General features: G+C 44.3%; 1 protein-coding gene across 2 annotated transcripts in view; it reads right to left on the bottom strand.

Moving 5' to 3' along the window:
• Positions 1-3,355: 3,355 nt before the first annotated feature.
• Positions 3,356-18,266, bottom strand: part of shroom4 (shroom family member 4) — a 48,789-nt gene continuing 33,878 nt past the window's right edge. For both annotated transcript variants that reach the window (XM_063187463.1, XM_063187464.1), the window contains 5 exons: positions 17,583-18,194; positions 16,625-17,263; positions 15,716-15,848; positions 5,877-6,140; positions 3,356-4,565 (listed from right to left, as the gene is read on the bottom strand). In XM_063187463.1, the coding sequence (XP_063043533.1) occupies positions 4,308-4,565; positions 5,877-6,140; positions 15,716-15,848; positions 16,625-17,263; positions 17,583-18,194 (1,906 nt within the window). In that variant the 3' untranslated portion in view covers positions 3,356-4,307. The remainder of the gene's footprint in view (positions 4,566-5,876; positions 6,141-15,715; positions 15,849-16,624; positions 17,264-17,582; positions 18,195-18,266) is intronic.

The raw sequence follows: 18,266 nt of genomic DNA, 5'->3' as shown, positions 1-18,266 counted from the left end.
AGTGGCGCCCCGTGGGGAGCAGTGCGGTGGGACGGTACCATGTTCAGGGTACCTCAGTCATGGAGGAGGATGGGGGAGAGCACTGGTTGATTACTCCCCCCACCAACCTGGCGGGTCGGGAGTCGAACTGGCAACCTCTGGGATGCAAGTCTGACGCCCTAACCGCTCACCCATGTAGCCTGCCCATTGGTTTATTATTCAGTAAATATTCAGGAAAAGATCAAATTTGGCAATGGGCAGAGCACAATTTCAATGAGCAGCATAGTTGCAAGACCTACTCACACCACCATCCTACACAGCGCACCTTTAAGATTGGAATATTTTTAATGTTAATGTTTCAATGGCATTTATTAGGGTAGGCCTACTTCATTACTTGCTATACTCTTGGCCCTGTCTTACATCCTCTATTGCCAGTCCTATGTATGTCTTGACTGACATAGAAACTCCTTGTAGACTAGGCCTATGACTTGAGGGAAATGACAAAAGCTAAAGCCAACTTGACTTGACCACAGTGGTTTCATTTCCTACATAGGGATCCTTTCAGTTGGATCCTAAAAGTGAGAGATGAGGCCACAGAGGAAAGAGATTTGTAATGAGTGGGTTTAATGAAGAATGACATTGTCCAAGTTATCAATCTGACAGTAATGTTTTTGAGTGTTGGAATTTATCTGACTATCAAAGTCAGGTAAATGATAAAAACAACAAAGAACTGAAAATAAATTGTCTTTGGTTTTGTGAGAAATACCAAACAAACATAAAATAATATATATGTTGCTCCTCTGCAAGCTATAGCACCAGTAGGCCTAGGTAATGGCAAATCTTTTTATATCACACATTTTCATGGAAAAATAACACGTCCTGTTTTCCAGTTAACAAGTGTGTAGTGTGTAATTATGCACACAAATACAAAATATATACATTATAAAAACTTATTCAGACAAACAAAATCAGTTCAGCACTCTCTGAAATTGAACCACCAGTTTTTTTAAAGGGGGGTGGGGGGTGGTGAACTATACTCCTACAGAAGGCAACACATCAGGAACGTACAGCAGCAGCAGCAGCAGCAGCGTCAATGTTCTCACTATACTCTGTTTCTTTGCAATAATGTGTGGCAGTAACAATATATCTGTTAAGTCATAGCAAGAAGTTATAGCGATTAAAGCCATGTGTGTGTTCCTGATTAAATATAATCACTGTTGAATGACATAATAGTGTGCACGGTTGCCATGACTGGCGTTTGATGAATCCATAATAAACTAGAGACCAAAAAGTTTTACAGGACACAATGGAAATATTGGTCGTACAAAAGTCTTGCAAACACAGATTCCAGTCAGTCAGACATTGCGATCCAGGAGGCTATTCATGAACCTGAACCTTTGTGTGGTGATTAAGAGTGTTTGCCTACTAGATTTAATAAAAACAAATAAACACAATGTAACAACTCAACAGCACTTTACACATCATCTCTTCTGTTCAGAGTCGGACTATTTTCAAACTTCCAAGATTTCAAGACTTTTAACGTCTTGACCTCTGTCGCCTCTTCGTCGTTTCCCGCCCCGGTCAATGTCCAGTCAACAAGTGGCAATGATCCACAATTGGGCTATTCTTTTTAATAGCACCGTTATTCATAGGGATAGGCTACGTGTCTGGTCATATTGTGCATACACTGGTCACAATCTTTAAACCCAATAAGATTAAGTCAACATTGTTTTGTTACATATTTCAAGAAAAAAAGTGTCAACATTACATAGAATGAGCAATACACATCGCTCAGAAAAAAATGCTAGATATGTTCATATTTCAGTAAATTGCATTAGTTTGATAAAACAGCAGCAGTTTGTTCTCTCAAAAATCTGGCGTAACAGCCATTGCATTGCTACTTCCTTTAGGGATTTGTGCTAAGAACATGGCATGCATTTTCCTGTCTTCAATTGCACTATACTGCTGTATAATATGTTTTTAGCTCACAATTCTTCCTCAGTCAACAGTTATAAATAAATAATAAATAGCAGTGCATTGACACTCCTTCAGTTTAGTTCAGAGAACATTCACTCAACGTCTTTGGTTATAACACTAACTTTTTGGGCTTGCATTGGAAATACTGTACGTGTACATATTCAGAAAATCCATACAAATGGGACAATTTTGATGTGCTAGATGACATTCTCAGAAAGAAACTGTAGCCTATATCTATAGTGGAATTTCAAATGCAAATCCTGTTGAAAAGGTACTGCTGTAATGGCACAGTGGCGTCTAGAAAGGGCTGTTCACCTCTCAATTCAAAGACTCAACCTCACTCAGAGGCAAGGGTGGACATCCCGGGTTCAAAAAGTAAAAACCTGGGTCAGAAAGTAAAAACCCTGGCACATACAAAGGTTTCTTGTATACAAACTTTCCTGCCTACACGCACAGCAGAGGAACCCTCTGCAACCTCCTGATTCTTTGGAAACCGCTGTCACTCAAAAAATGTGCTCACATGATTGGCTGTTAAGCATCTTGACAGCGCAAATGATTGTAAATGGGAAATATATTTGCTCCAGCCAATTCAGTGAAACGGCTGATCATAATTTCCATATGCCTTCAGCCAAGTTAATGAGCTACTTGGTGAAATCATGTGTTATAAGGAGCAAAGGGAGAAGGACTATCTGACAGGATTTAAACATTCTCAATCCAACTGTCTGCCCCTGCCTACATTCTGACCTACCTGACTGGTGCCTTTATTTACCATACCATTAGTTGGGTTTCCATTCTATCGATCATGCACATTTCAATGCATTTGGCAGACCCTTTTTTATCAGTCTTCATTGATGGTTGAAGACTGAAGAGTCCATGAGAAGATAGGCCTAGTCACAAATTTAAATAAGTTACTACCCCTATTGGTTAGTAAAAGTGGCAGTCGTCCAAGACGTTAAAAAAGACCATAGGCCAGGGTTTGTGAGTGTGGATTTTTGCCAACAGACAACGGAAACGGCCAAGAATGTCTTTCGGCTGACTTATTGAGGTCATGTTGCATAGTGTTAGTGTCACTTTGGAATTTCTGCGATTCTTAAAAAAAATGTCATTTTGAATTTGAAAATCTACCACTGACATGTATTTCAAGTATTTCTGTTGCCGTTTTTCACTATGATTTGATAAACTCACAACAATGGGTATCCATGTATGAGCACTGTCTATGTCCATACTGTCTTAAGTCCATGTATAAGTACTGTCTATGTCTATACTGTCTATGTCCTTACCTTAATTAGTCTATGTCTGTATGGGAAAGCAAGAAATGTAATTTCAAATTCTTTGTATGACCAGTGCATGTAAAGAAATTGACAATAAAACCTACTTGACTTGACTTGACTTGATCTTATTGCAACTTCTCTTCTCTGCCCTACAAAGTTTGAAGAAGAGAACACTAAATTGGAGAGATTCAATACATTGAACAGTCAATCAGTAGTCGATGTACTGTTTTCCCTGCCTACTGTCTCGAGCTAAAGCATTTAAAATAGCATTAACCTATAAAATATAATTTACCTATAAAACCTATAAAACCAGTCATTTCTGCACTTTGTGACTATGCCCATTTTCCACACCCTTACCCATAATAGTAACTTGCCTTGATGGGATCCTGTAACTCAAATAGCTAAAATGCACATGAACGAGTTGAATGAAAACCATGTTACCATCATAATTGTAATCAATCCCTGCCCTGCTCACATGGTCAAGTATCACATACATCCAACATGGGTGCAGGTTTCATATGGGGGCAGGGCCAAGTTAAATACAGACAATGATGGTCTGAACATCAACAAGCTTCCATTAAAACACTTAATTGAAGTGGGGCATTTCAGGCCATTGCAACTGTCTGTAAGCATTACAGGGGCCGAAAAATCACACATAATAAAACGTGTTAATTGGAGCTTGTCATCACTGTCTCCAACATCCTGCTCTCAAGGCCACTGCCAGCCGAGGCAAGGCCTGGGATGAGAAATGGACCCTCTCTACAATACATACAAACTACTGGAGACCCACCCTCTCTCTCTGGGACCTTGACAACTGACCCGTTTGGGTATGGCTGCAGCCTAGGGGCCCACACCTGCCAGGGGGGACCTGGTTGGCCAAAAAAGGGGGATTAGTAATTGCAGAATTGTGACAAGATGCAGTATTGAAAAGATTGTCTGCAAACATGTTATTCCTAATTCCTATCTTGGAAATATGATGCGGCCTATGTCATTTTGTTGCACAATTTGCCTTCTGTGGTGGCCTACAGTAACCTTTAGCCTAGGGGTCCCTGCCAATCATAATCCGGCCCTGATCGATGTTCACTCCTGTCCCACGCTGTCCCTGAGGCCGCGGAGCTGCTCCTCCCCGAGGCGGATCTTGTCGTCTAGCTGCCGGTGCTCGGCCAGCAGCGCCGCCTTCATCTTGACAAAGTGTTTGTAGTCGCGCAGCTGCTCCGGCGTCAGGCAGCTGCTCAGAACCCGCCCCACCGCCTCCTCGCGCCGGTCCACGTGCTCCTTCAGCTCCCGCGCCTCACGAAGCTGCTGCAGGAGTTGGGTCTTCTTATCCAGCAAGGGGAGCTGTGGAACCACACGGCATCACCAGACATTACAGTACAGTACAGTACAGTACAGTACATACAGACGCTTTTATTGAAAGCGACTTGCAAAAAAATATAAGCAACATATGTGTGGTGAAATATACAGAATATACAAGCAACGTGTGTGGAGTCACACAGCATCACTAGACATTATATTACATATAGATGCTTTTATCCAAAGCAAATTGCAAAAAACGACACGATCCTGCAGTAATGTCTACAAGCAAAATAGAGCTGTGACTTTTTATCCAGCAGGAGGCGCTGTGGAGCCAGACATCAACAGACTTAATATTACATTACATTACAAATACAGAAGACAGTTTTATCCAAAGCGGCTTGCAAAAGAGGACACAATCATCAGCATATAATGTGTGGGGAAATGTACACAAGTGTATAAGTGAGTACAAGCAAAGTAGAGCTGCCTCTTTTTATCCAGCAGGAGGAGCTGTGGTGAAGAGGAACTAGACAAGAGAATCAATGAGAAATGAGTTATAATGGGCACAGACACGTACACATGCACCGCCAAATGTCTATGGTAACAAAGTAATGATGTGTCTATAGGAAACCGCTAGGAATTGCATAAATAGATAGGATTAATCTAGATATTTTGTGTTGTAAGAGCCATACACTCTGAATGGGAGTGATTGTTAAAATGCTCCGCCACCAGATACAGATCTAACTGACTGAGCTGAAGAAATCAGATGTAGGCAAACAACTGTAGTCTCACGGAATACACCTCATGGGAGTCCAGATAGACACAGGGGGCAGTTACGTTTTGTAGAGTTAGAATTGAACTACTGGTCTTCTTTGCCTTTAACTGTTGCTAAAAAAATCTGGGGGATTCCCCAACATAGTACTGTAGGAGAACAGACAATTGACTGAAGACAGTACAGTGGCTGTAGCCAGATTTATAGGGCCATGTGAGCACTCAAAACAGCTTGGGGGAGTGGTCACGAAGATTCTCATGCATCCAGGAGTTTAGAGTTTTGTTGAAGACAATTGGACCTCTTTCTGGGTCTTAAAGATAAAGTAGCCTATTTGGTCTTTTTGAGTTCTAATTTCAGTTCTAAAACTTTTTTTCCCTCTGGAGAGTGGGCCTGTATGCCAGCTCCTTTTCACAGGCCAAGGGTATTATGTCGAAGTGTAAATTGGAAAAGTGTAATTACCTACAACTGAACTCCTGACAACTTGGTAATGTGTTACCTACAATTCAATCTTTTGACAGCCTGCGTGTGTAACCTCCAACTAAACTACAGTATATTGAGCGTTTGGTGGTGTTTTCCTGCCTTACCCTCTCGTGGTGACCCGTCTCCACATCCAGGGCGGTCTCCACTCTCAGTAGCCTGCCTGAGAGGGACAGCAGCAGGCTGATGACTTTCTCCAGGTCCCCGATGACCATGCGGAACTTGTCCACCTCGTTGGGTTTGCAGACGGACGTGACCAAGGTCTCCACCTCCTCGCCCAGCTGGGCGTTGGCTCTGATGTCCTCCTGCAAGTCTCGCTGGGCCTCCTGCAACACGTTCAGCTTCTTCGTCAGACTCTCCATCAGTTGCCTCTGAATAAAACATCAGCACACACACAGGGAATGTGATTAACACAAATCAAATATTGAGGCCAGGTCAGCACATTTATAGACGCACCCAAACATGAGTTTATTAGTCCCAATGTGTTCGGAAACAGCTTTCATCAATGTGACTGAAATGTAGGGCATAAATAAATGCCAGTTTGGGAATGTCTGTCAGATGCTTCCTGCAGCACATTCAGCTTTCGGCAAACTCTATCAGTTTCCTATGAAAAAGATCAACAAACAAGAGAAACATGACTGACTAACACTGTATTAGCTATTCCCTAATAGTGACAGAGTCGGACTTGGAATCAGAAGGTAACTGAAGGCTGCACATATGAATCTCCAAGTGCCCTTGAACAAGGCACCTAACCCACACTGTTCCAGGGACCATAAAAGGTAGTACTTTGGATAGATTTGGATAAAACTGCGAGCCAAGGGTTGTCTAATGTGACATTAATAACACAGCATATCTGGGATTATTTCCGAAGATAAGATATTTTTATCACAAGTCGTTAATGCTGAAGGCATGAGCCACATCTGGGCACCACGGCTGCAATCTGGCTGCATTCTTTCTCAGCCTCTTTGTGCAAAGCCCTTATTTAATTGGTGAGCGAGTGTGTGTGTGTGTGTGTGTGTGTGTGTGTGTGTGTGTGTGTGTGTGTGTGTGTGTGTGTGTGTGTGTGTGTGTATGCATGCGTGTGTGGCAGCGAGGGTTTGTTGATGTGGTGGAGGTGGCACGGGGACTTTAAGACCTTTGGTAAGGTCATAGCAATGTTATTATACAGTTGAGTATATTCAGTAAAGAGTAAATAGGCCCGCCGACGGGCCCATCCCCACTAAGGGCGGAATTCTCCCATTGACGCTGAAGTCTGTTTTCCGCAAGCATCTTTCATGCGCTTTGGTCTTGCGCGGATTCTCTATTCTGAAACGTTACCACATCCTTTGCGCCTAACTCAGAAAAACAGCACATAGCTCAATGTGGCACTCAGGAAGATACTTGTTATATTGAATACTTGTTTCATGCAGTATCTGATTCCCCCTTTTCTTATGTGTTTGGTCTTTTCAAGTAAATGACTTATTTAGTTGCAGCACCGGGAGAAGTCACAGGGTGGCGCTGTGGGCTGCGGATGTAGCTTGGGATGCCTTTAGCTGGAAGGTCTCGTCTTTACTTTGTCCATTACGGGAGATGAACGAGACTACTGAAGATATCAAGCCACTCTGATTGTTTTGTACTGCTTATGTGATTTCAGGTGGGTTTGTAGTAATAGAAACGAATGTATTTGCTGTCTTAGTAATGTATAAATGTTCTGGAAGATTAATAACTGTGTAAAGTGCTTTAGTTTAACTCAAGAATTCCGTTTGTTTTGGGTAAACTGTAGCACACTCGTCTGACAACACGAACGCGTGTCAGAAGGGAATTGCGTTGTGAATGTGAATATGTGCGCGGGATCTTAAGGGAATTTTATCCAACACTTTAGAAAGCTGGAAATGTTGAAAATGTAATGTTAAGGAGATTGTGTTTCAATGTTCATGAGAATGTTTATGAGATAAGGTCTCATCTCGTCTTTACTTTGTCCATTACTGGAGATGAACGAGACTACTGAAGATATCAAGCCACTCTGATTGTTTTGTACTGCTTATGTGATTTCAGATTTAATAAATATGTGGCACTGAAGAAGTGACTCCTGTCCGTATGTGCAACATATTTTGGCGAGCCACCTACAAACCTTGAAGACATGGAGGAATTGCAGGACTCTGTAAGTGCAACATTTCTGACACTTGAAACTCCTGATCTCATCAAAGTGTGCACTTACCTGAAATGCGACGAACCAGCTGGTGGGTTTGAAGGGCAATCCAGGCGTGCTCTGGTCCGACTGTTGGAGAAGACGTTGGATGAGATTCAAGAGGGGGAGGAGGATTCTGAGCACTTCACAGCTTACCTCAATGAACTCTTGTCATTTTTGGACACATTAAATGAAAAATCCAAAGACCCACCATTAAACCACGAGGAACTGGAGGAGTTGAGAAAGCGGTATACGCAGCTGCAACAAACACAGACAGAAGTACGGCAGACTCTGATGGATCAGATAAGAACGATGGAGGAGAAAATAAAAAAATCACCTGACGCCTCAGCCTCTGGACCTGCCTCGGTGCCAGAAGTGACCCTGAGAAAGGATTTCAGAATTTTTGGACAGATAGGGGAGCCTGGCCAAAAAGAAAAACTCTCCTACACAAGTCTAATCAATCAGATAGAGTCAGGGCTGAAAAAGGGTTACACAGAGACGGAAGTCGTCGAGGCCGTTGTCAGGGCAGTGAGTCCGGGGCTTCACTTAAGAGAACTCCTTGAAATTAAGCGAAACATGACACTTCCATCATTGAAAACCATACTGAAGGGCCACTACAAAGTCGATTCATCATCAGATTTGCTGCACAGGCTCATGAACATTGCCCAAGAACCCAAAGAGTCAGCCCAGAGCTTTTTGTTCAGGGCTATAGAATTGAGAGAGAAATTACTACGCGCATCGGATGAGGATGAGGTGAGTGACAAATATAGTCCTGAATTCATCCAAAAGAAATTCCTTCGCTCTGTAGAGACTGGACTTGTAAGCGACTCTGTGAAATTTCAGATCAGACCGTATTTCAGTAGTCCTGACATTACAGATGAGGTGCTGATAGAAAAATTAGGTGAAGCAGCTAATTTAGAGATGGAAAGACAGAACAAGCTTAAGAAAACAATTCTAACTAGACCCCTCAAGCTGAATGAAATTCAGGCAGACACTCTGGATTCTGGAGACGACGCGCTGAGCAAGGAAGCAACCACACCACGTGAGAAGAAAAGACAGGGGCAGAATAATGGGACTGCCATAGATACAGCCAAAGCAATTGAAGACCTCAGAGCTGATGTAATGGAAATGACTAAAATGTTCTCACAGACCATCCAGGCAGCCAAGTCGCTTGCTCATGTGAATGTGACACCAGTCTCGGCTGACAGACGGCAAAGGGGTTGCAAATCATGCCGAGATGCCCAGAAAGGTGAGATGTGTAGTCACTGTTATCGCTGTGGTCAAGATGGGCACTTCTCCCGGGGGTGTAGACAGAGAATAATGCAGGGAAACGAAAGGGGGCTGCTGAGCCGGGACCCCCAGTAGCCCACTCCTCGACCTTGTCCCAAGAATACTCAGCGTTTCTACAAGCCTCCAGACCACCACAGGCTAAGTATAACAGTAGTGAAAATGACCCTGACACACAAAACATGGACAAAGCAACTCTCGACAGCAATGGCCATCCTCAACAGAATGAAGGCAAACTTCTCAACCTCATTGGAAAGCGGTGTCTTGTGCACTGTCAGTTAGATGGTGTGGCAGTTGAGGCTTTATGGGACACAGGGGCCCAAGCTAGCATTATAAATGACGACTGGAGGAAGGAACATCTGCCTGCTACCACCATCCGGCCAATTGAAGAGCTGCTTGGACCTGGAACATTAACTGGATTAGCTGCCAACAAGACAGAGATCCCTTTTTCTGGGTGGGTGGAGGTCAAGTTTTGTTTAAGCAGTGAGCCACACACAAGAGAAACCCTGCTAGTGCCAATGTTGGTGACAAGTGACCAAAATGTAGCAGAGAATCCAATTATTGGATTTAATGTTATAGAAGAGCTGATTAACAGGTGGGAAAAACAGAGACCAAAATTTAATTCTGTCCAGGTCATAAGCCAATCTTTCTCAGTCTCTGCGAAAACAGCAAGATCAATGATCAGTCTAATGCAAACTGCAGATGCAACAAAAGACATTGGGACTGTGCAGGCTGGCAAGAAAAACATACACCTGACTGCTGAGCACATAACCACCATTTATGCCAGGGCACATGTAAGTAAACAGTTTTGGGGCCAGAATTTGCTTTTTGCCCCATGCATGTCCGTACAGATACCAGAAGGCCTAGTCATCCAAGAAGGCCTTGTCAATGTGATGGGCGAAAAGACAGTCTATGTGCCTGTGTCCATTGCTAACACAAACACCCACCCAGTGACCCTTGGTCCACGCCTTATCCTGGGCCACCTCCAAATGATAAAAACAGCATATCCAGTTACAGCTGAGTTCTGGCAGAAGAAAGATGCTCATAGTGCAATGACATGTCACTTGCCTCTACCCAGAATGCAACAGTGTGAGGTCACCCAGTCCACAACAGCTAGACCAACCCAATGGGACCCCCCTGTTAAGCTAGGCCAGCTAAGTGAGCCCCAACAAGAGACAGTGAGGAAACTGTTAAGAGAGGAATGTAATGCATTCTCCTTTGATAGCGACGACGTTGGCTGTATCCCCTCACTCAATATGCATATTACTCTGCATGATAAAACACCTGTGCGGAAGACCTACCTGTCTGTGCCAAAGCCTTTACATCAGGAAGTGAAGGAATATCTCCAAGACTTACTGAGTAGAGGCTGGATAAGCAAGTCCAGATCACCATATTCTTCCCCCATTGTGTGTGTAAGAAAAAAAGACGGAAGCCTGAGGCTATGCTGTGACTACCGTGAACTAAACCGCAAGTCAGTGCCTGACAGGCATCCAATCCCAAGAATTCAGGACATGCTTGATTCTCTCCGTGGCAGCTCCTGGTTCTCGGTACTGGACCAGGGGAAGGCCTACCATCAGGGCTACCTGGATGCTGAGAGCCGACCGCTGACAGCCTTTATAACACCATGGGGGCTGTATGAGTGGAAGAGAATTCCATTTGGCCTCAGCTCTGCACCTGGAGAATTTCAGAGGAACATGGAAGAATGCCTGGAAGGCTTGCGGGATGTCATCTGTCAGCCTTATTTGGATGACAATTTAGTACACAGCGCCTCCTTTCATGATCATGTCAATCACATCAGAACTGTTTTGCAAAGGTACCAGCAACATGGGGTCAAGCTTAGCCCCAGTAAATGTGAGATGTTCCGAAGAGAAGTACGGTTCCTAGGACGGATGGTGTCGGAAGAGGGGTATTCAATGGATCCAGCGGAGATAGCCCCCGTCCAGGCACTTAAGAAAAGGACACCACAAACTGTTGGGGAGCTTAGAAAGATGATGGGATTCCTTTCTTACTATAGGACTTACATACCCGATTTCTCCAGGATAGCACAGCCCTTGTACAAGCTGTTGGCTGTACCTGACTTTGAGTCCCCACCTCCCAGGCCACGTAAAGGTAGGGACAAGAAAATGTCAGTTACGAAGTCAAAAGGTCACATGCCCCCCAGTACCCCCATATGCTGGACCCAGACCCACCAAGATGCACTGAAAATCCTGATTGACTGCTTAACCGAACCCCCTATCCTAGCCTACCCTGATTTTACATTACCATTTGTTCTTCACTGTGATGCATCCCAGGAAGGTTTGGGTAGTATATTATATCAGCGTCAGTCTGGAAAGATGAGAGTGATTGCATATGGCTCCAGAACCCTCACACCCTCAGAGAAGAACTATCATATGCATTCAGGGAAACTGGAGTTTCTGGCTCTAAAGTGGGCCATTTGTGAACGGTTCAGGGATTATCTGTTTCATGCTCCCCACTTTGTAGTATACACAGATAACAATCCCTTGACATATGTTCTTACGACTGCAAAACTAAACGCCACGGGTCATAGGTGGGTAGCCCAGCTAGCTGACTTTAATTTTACCATTAAATATCGCCCTGGGATACAAAATGCAGATGCAGATGGCCTCTCTCGCATGGCACTTGATTTTGATAAGTTTGCAAGGCAATGTACAGAAGAGGTGGACCAAAATGTAATCAGTGCATCGATACAGGGGTTGACCATTGGATCTAGGAGCCCTCCTCTATGGGCAAACATGTTGAGCATACAAGCGATTGACTTACTAAGAGGTGTAAGTCCACAAACCCAAAGCCAGCTGTTGTCACCAGAGCAGATCAAACAGAGCCAGGAGAAAGATGCCACCATCAGCCGGGTCCTGTGGTATAAATCCAGCAACCGCAGACCATCCAGACACACCTTAAGAGCAGAGCCACCCGAGGTGAAACTCCTGCTGAAACAGTGGAACAAGCTGCAAGTGAATGATGAGGGAATCTTGTATAGGGTAGCTGGAAGGAGAGAGCAGTTGATTTTACCACAGGAGCATCGCCACCTGGTGTTCAGGGAGTTACACAAGGAAATGGGTCATCCAGGCGTGGAGAGGACTCTCGATCTGATTAGAGACAGATTTTACTGGCCAAAAATGCATCGGGATACAGAACACTTTGTGACAGCTGAATGTGAGTGCTTGAAAAGAAAGAAACCAAATAAGATCACACGGGCACCGCTGACTCCAATCAAGTCAACACATCCATTTCAGTTTGTCTGTGTAGATTTCCTGCACCTGGAAACATGCAAACATGGGTATGAGTATATCCTGGTAATAATGGATCACTTTACAAGGTTTGCCCAGGCCTATGCTACTAAGAACAAATCAGCAAAGACGGTGGTGCAATGCCTGTTTGAGGACTTCACCCTGAAGTTTGGATTCCCAGAGCGTGTCCACCATGACATGGGAAAAGAGTTTGAAAATCAATTGGTAGCTGAGCTGCAAAAGGTCTGTGGTATTCGTGGATCTCACACAACCCCCTATCATCCAATGGGAAATGGGCAAGTGGAGCGATTCAATCGGACATTACTGTCAATGCTCAGAACTCTGGATGACAATGAGAAAACGGACTGGAAGCGTTCGTTGCCAAAGGTAGTTCACGCATACAATTGCATGCGCTGTGAGGCCACAGGATTCTCGCCTTACTTCCTGTTATTTGGCCGCTCTCTTCGTCTGCCTGTGGACCTCATGTTCAACTTGCCTTCAAATGAGGAACATCGAAGCCATGTAGACTATGTGGCAGACTGGCAAACACGAATGCAAGAGGCCTACGAAATTGCATCCAAGACTGCAAATAAAGAGGCTTTGAGAGGGAAACAATATTATGATAGGAAGGTTCATGGTGTTGAGTTGCAAGTCGGCGGCAGGGTTCTTCTTCGCAATCTGAGTGAGAGAGGAGGACCGGGTAAACTCCGGTCGCACTGGGAGAATACAGTGTACAAGATCCTCGGGAGAAAAAGCCCTGACAGTCCTGTATATGAAATTGTTCCTGAGAAAGGAGGACCAAGCCGGATAGTACACCGAAATCTTCTGCTGCCATGTGACTGTCTACCGGTGGAAGGACAGTCTGTGATGAGAGAGACCAACAGACCCACCAAGCAAAGACGAGTGAAGACACCCCTTCAAGATCAAACAAAAGACCAACAGCCAGACTACAACATAGACAGTGAAGATGAGGAGGGTAGCTATACCCTGACCTTTCATGACCACTTTGTGGAAGATGACTCAAATGGACCCATCATGCTGAATGCAGCAGCAGAACCCTTTGAGCCAGCACCAGCAATAAATGTATACCATGAACACTCAACAGCAGATGAATTCGAGACAATTAGTTTCACAGAAGAGGATGGTATACAGCAGGAGCCAGAGGAAGAGGCAGTGTCTGAGGAGGAGCCAGACTTTGAAGAATCACAAGAGGCACCATACCGGTCTCCATATCCCCAGAGGGAACGCCGTCAGCCCAGGATACTTACATATGATGAGTTTGGGAAGCCGGCTGTGATCTCCAGGAACGCAGCAGTTAGAGGGGTGAGTTTGAATCCCTCTTGCCATCAGCTCCTGTGGAGACCTTGGGTTTCTGACAGGCACTGAAATAATGCTTAGACACTTACTGTGGTCAATGGACTAATCAATGGGAAAAAAAATAATGCATACTTAGGAATGGCATTTAAATGGCCATATGATATGATTTAATTCATGTTGATTTAATTGTTTTCGAGACTTTTGGTGATAATTGATGGTTACTATATTAAATGTCTGGGAGACATTTTTTTTTTTTAAGTGGGGGAGGGTGTGGCACTCAGGAAGATACTTGTTATATTGAATACTTGTTTCATGCAGTATCTGATTCCCCCTTTTCTTATGTGTTTGGTCTTTTCAAGTAAATGACTTATTTAGTTGCAGCACCGGGAGAAGTCACAGGGTGGCGCTGTGGGCTGCGGATGTAGCTTGGGATGCCTTTAGCTGGAAGGTCTCGTCTTTACTTTGTCCATTACGGGAGATGAACGAGACTACTGAAGATATCAAGCCACTCTGATTGTTTTGTACTGCTTATGTGATTTCAGGTGGGTTTGTAGTAACAGAAACGAATGTATTTGCTGTCTTAGTAATGTATAAATGTTCTGGAAGATTAATAACTGTGTAAAGTGCTTTAGTTTAACTCAAGAATTCCGTTTGTTTTGTGTAAACTGTAGCACACTCGTCTGACAACACGAACGCGTGTCAGAAGGGAATTGCGTTGTGAATGTGAATATGTGCGCGGGATCTTAAGGGAATTTTATCCAACACTTTAGAAAGCTGGAAATGTTGAAAATGTAATGTTAAGGAGATTGTGTTTCAATGTTCATGAGAATGTTTATGAGATAAGGTCTCATCTCGTCTTTACTTTGTCCATTACTGGAGATGAACGAGACTACTGAAGATATCAAGCCACTCTGATTGTTTTGTACTGCTTATGTGATTTCAGATTTAATAAATATGTGGCACTGAAGAAGTGACTCCTGTCCGTATGTGCAACATCAACATAGGCGTCATATATAATGGGGGAAGTCCAAGAAACCATGGAGCATGGATTTTCTGACCAACCATGTAAAAGCTTTGGCAGTCTGTGGAAAACCGAAACCAAACTTTAACTTTGAATTTCAAACCATGAGCCAAAAGTTTCATCTTAAAATATGACCTCCAATCCTTTTCACAAGCACAAGGCGAATACGGGAGGTCAGATAATGAGATGGAGCCGTGGTGTGCCGTTTGAAGTCATGTCCCATTCTGTGTGCGCAAACCGGCCCAGGAACTGCTGTGCAGCCTTTTGGAAGCACATCAGGTTGATTGAAATAAACATCATGACGCTTTCTGTTAAATGAAGTCAAATTTGTTGGTTTGTAACCTAGACAATACCAAAGATTAAGAACTTTAAATGCTGATCATTAACCTCTTAATTCCCACATTGCATTTGCTGTCTTTTAAAAGCACGTCTCCGAGGAATTTGCAATGACAAACTGTGACTGAATGCTATTTCTACAATCAAGGACTTAGAAGGACGTTCTCATACAGGAATCAACCCAGCTCAGCTCCTGGTGCCATGGGGGTGACAGTGCACCTTCTGACCAGGTAGGGCCAAAGTCACCATTAAAAATTAAACGTTAAAAAATGTGGATAATTGCATGGATATGTTCCGTTTCAGTAAGTTTCCCAATCAAAAAACATGCACATCCAGTGACTGGTTTCGGGTGCCGGTTCCAGAAAGTAAATCCATAAGAAATGAAGAAAAACCGCACACCGATGAACTCCCATTTAAGCCATTTTTAATGCGTGACGATCTGGCCCACCCTGGCCCGTGGCCTGAAACATCACGCATTAAAAGTGGCTTAAATGGGAGTTCATCGGTGTGCGGTTTTTCTTCATTTCTTACCGTTTCAGTAAGTTAAAATGTACACAAATGGACACTTACTTTGTAATTGAGCTCCTCGTCTTCATGATGGCTTATATTCAGAGCGGTCTTCATTTTCTCCAGCAGCTGAGCATTAGCTGAAGACTCCTGCTGAAATGGGAGGTGGGACTGGACTCCATCTTGGGCAGAAGGCCTGCAGTGGAATTAGCAAAAATGTGCTCAGACAGTTCAAGTCATGCATCACCAAAATGTGTTTTTTTATACACTGTATATCAAACTGCATAATTCATAGTTTGATGCAAATTATTATTGAAAATACTTTTACAGTTGCTTACAGATAAGGCATTGAGCACCAATTACGGTATAACGAGAGTTTTTAGAGCAACGTAGTGGGTAGGTATACTAGGTATGGTAGGTATGGTAAATTACTAGTACACTGTTACACTATCACACTAATTGTGTGTGTGTGTGTGTGTGTGTGTGTGTGTGTGTGTGTGTGTGTGTGTGTGTGTGTGTGTGTGTGTGTGTGTGTGTGTGTGTGTGTGTGTTCTCTAATGTGAACATTGGATAATTGGCGCTTTCTTGGCAGCCTCCACAGCTGGTGTGTAAATGTGAGAATGTGTGTATGTATATTTGAAAGCACTTTGAGTCAGCTGTATAGTTGTGATATTGTGTTATATACCTAAATACATGTTATTGTTGTTGTTGTAATGAGGCACAGAGTACATATCTTGTTTATCACGGCATACTGTCTCTGTTGTCAGTGATGGTTCAGCTGCAGCACACATCACGGCGGGGCAACGACAGCCAGTGCCATTATTATTGTATGGATTTTATGTTTGTTTTTAGTGGACTGTATAAGAAGCATATTTCGTTGCAGCATATCAACCATCAATTACTAATTAAAAAACATCTTTGATCCATTTATCCCTCACGTAGACTACTTCACCAGTGGAACAACTGACTAACCTCTCCAGTGATTCTTCATCCTGTTCCACAGTCACGCGTTTCTCCAGCGACCGTCTCCTTGGAAGTGGCTTCTCCTCCACCTGTGGGGGCTCATCGAGAAGTGCGTCCATGTCTGTCTCCAGGACAGTGATGGGACATGCGAAACACTGCAGTTCCATTGGAGGCCCTGGCTCCCCGCTGTCCCCCGCCGTCTCCCCCTCCGTCTGCTCGTCAATGTCCGTCTCAAGAGGAGCGTCTTTCACTTCCTGTGTTTGAGACGTAGTGCATGTTGGAGACGGAGTAGTGCGTGTTGGCGTGGAGTGGTCCAGCTGCCTGGAGCTGAGCGTAGGGGTGACAGAGCCGGTCATATGTTCCTGTTCCTGCTCCCACTGCTGCTGATGCTGTGGAGACTGTTCGTCAATGGAGCAGTAGGACTCTGGGGTGAGCTCTTGTGTTTTGTGAGAGTTATTTTCCTGGACCAATGCACTGTGAGTTGTTGTTGTGTTGTTTATTCTGCTGCTGCTGCTGCTGGAGTGTTCCTGTGTGGAGCCACCGCGGTCCCACTCGGCGGTCGCCCCGTGTCTGTGAGGAGGACCCGGAGGGGCTGGCGGTGGTGGAATGCGATCTGCCTGCAGTGGTGGTGCTGTAGCATCAGATAACCTGAGGAAGATTGTTCATGATTAGTTAATACACATAATTGATCAGAGAGATATTCTGGAGACGGATTTATGTGAAGTTTATGATTATGCATCATTCATGATTCATTACTATATCACATATTGCATCATGCATATTTTGCATTTGAAAAGTTATGAGCTATACTAATAACAATTTGATCATAACTTATCAATCATACATGATAAATAAAAGGACTGCATGTGCGTAGATAATAAAATAGGAATGTTGGAATGTAACAGAGTTGTTGTTCAGCACGACTGTGACATGTGACTTGATGTGCTCTTTACATAATCGCATTTACCTTGTGTTCTGATCATTATCGACTAGAACAATAGGTTTGACCTCCTCTTCCGGTGTCAACACCACGGGCCTGAATGTTCTCTGAGAGAGGTTGGTGGTGCTGGGAGCTACTGTGGTGGGATTCTCCTGGTGGGGGTGCCTGTTGGCTAGACCCTCTCTTGCTGGTGGGAGGCTGTATGCCCTCTGCCTTGTCACCTCAGGGACACTGAGGGGTGACGGGGGACTGGCCTCAGCCTGGGATTGCCAGGGCGATAACTGAGCTGGTGTGGTGGAGGAGGGGAAGAAGCTGTGGTGGGAAGCTCTCCGCTTGAAGTACTGATCCCACTTAGGAGGAGGGGGACGGGGTGGCGGCGCTGCTTTCGGTTTGGTGAGACTTGAATAATCTCGGCCTTCCTCTTGCAACGTGGGCGTTTCAGAGAGCATTTGCCTTTGAGAGCACCTCTGGTCCACGCTGAGGTTGTTTTCTGACATTGCACGATAGCGGAGAGGCGAGGGCGAGAAGAAGCTCTCTGGCTTGCTGCCCGCAGGAGCCCTGCTTCTCCTTGGCCCATTGGAACACCGACAAACCGAGCCATTTCCAAGCCTGCAGTCACCATGCCGGCATTGTGAGTCCCTGAGAACGGAAACATCTGAGTGATTACCATTTTACCATTTATCTCTTGACTATTGTTTTAGTCTGTCATAC

This window comes from Engraulis encrasicolus, chromosome 21 (assembly GCF_034702125.1).
Source record: "Engraulis encrasicolus isolate BLACKSEA-1 chromosome 21, IST_EnEncr_1.0, whole genome shotgun sequence".
NCBI lineage: Eukaryota > Metazoa > Chordata > Actinopteri > Clupeiformes > Engraulidae > Engraulis > Engraulis encrasicolus.
Note: the sequence above shows the minus strand (reverse complement) of the source record. Positions and strands in the feature narration are given on the sequence as shown.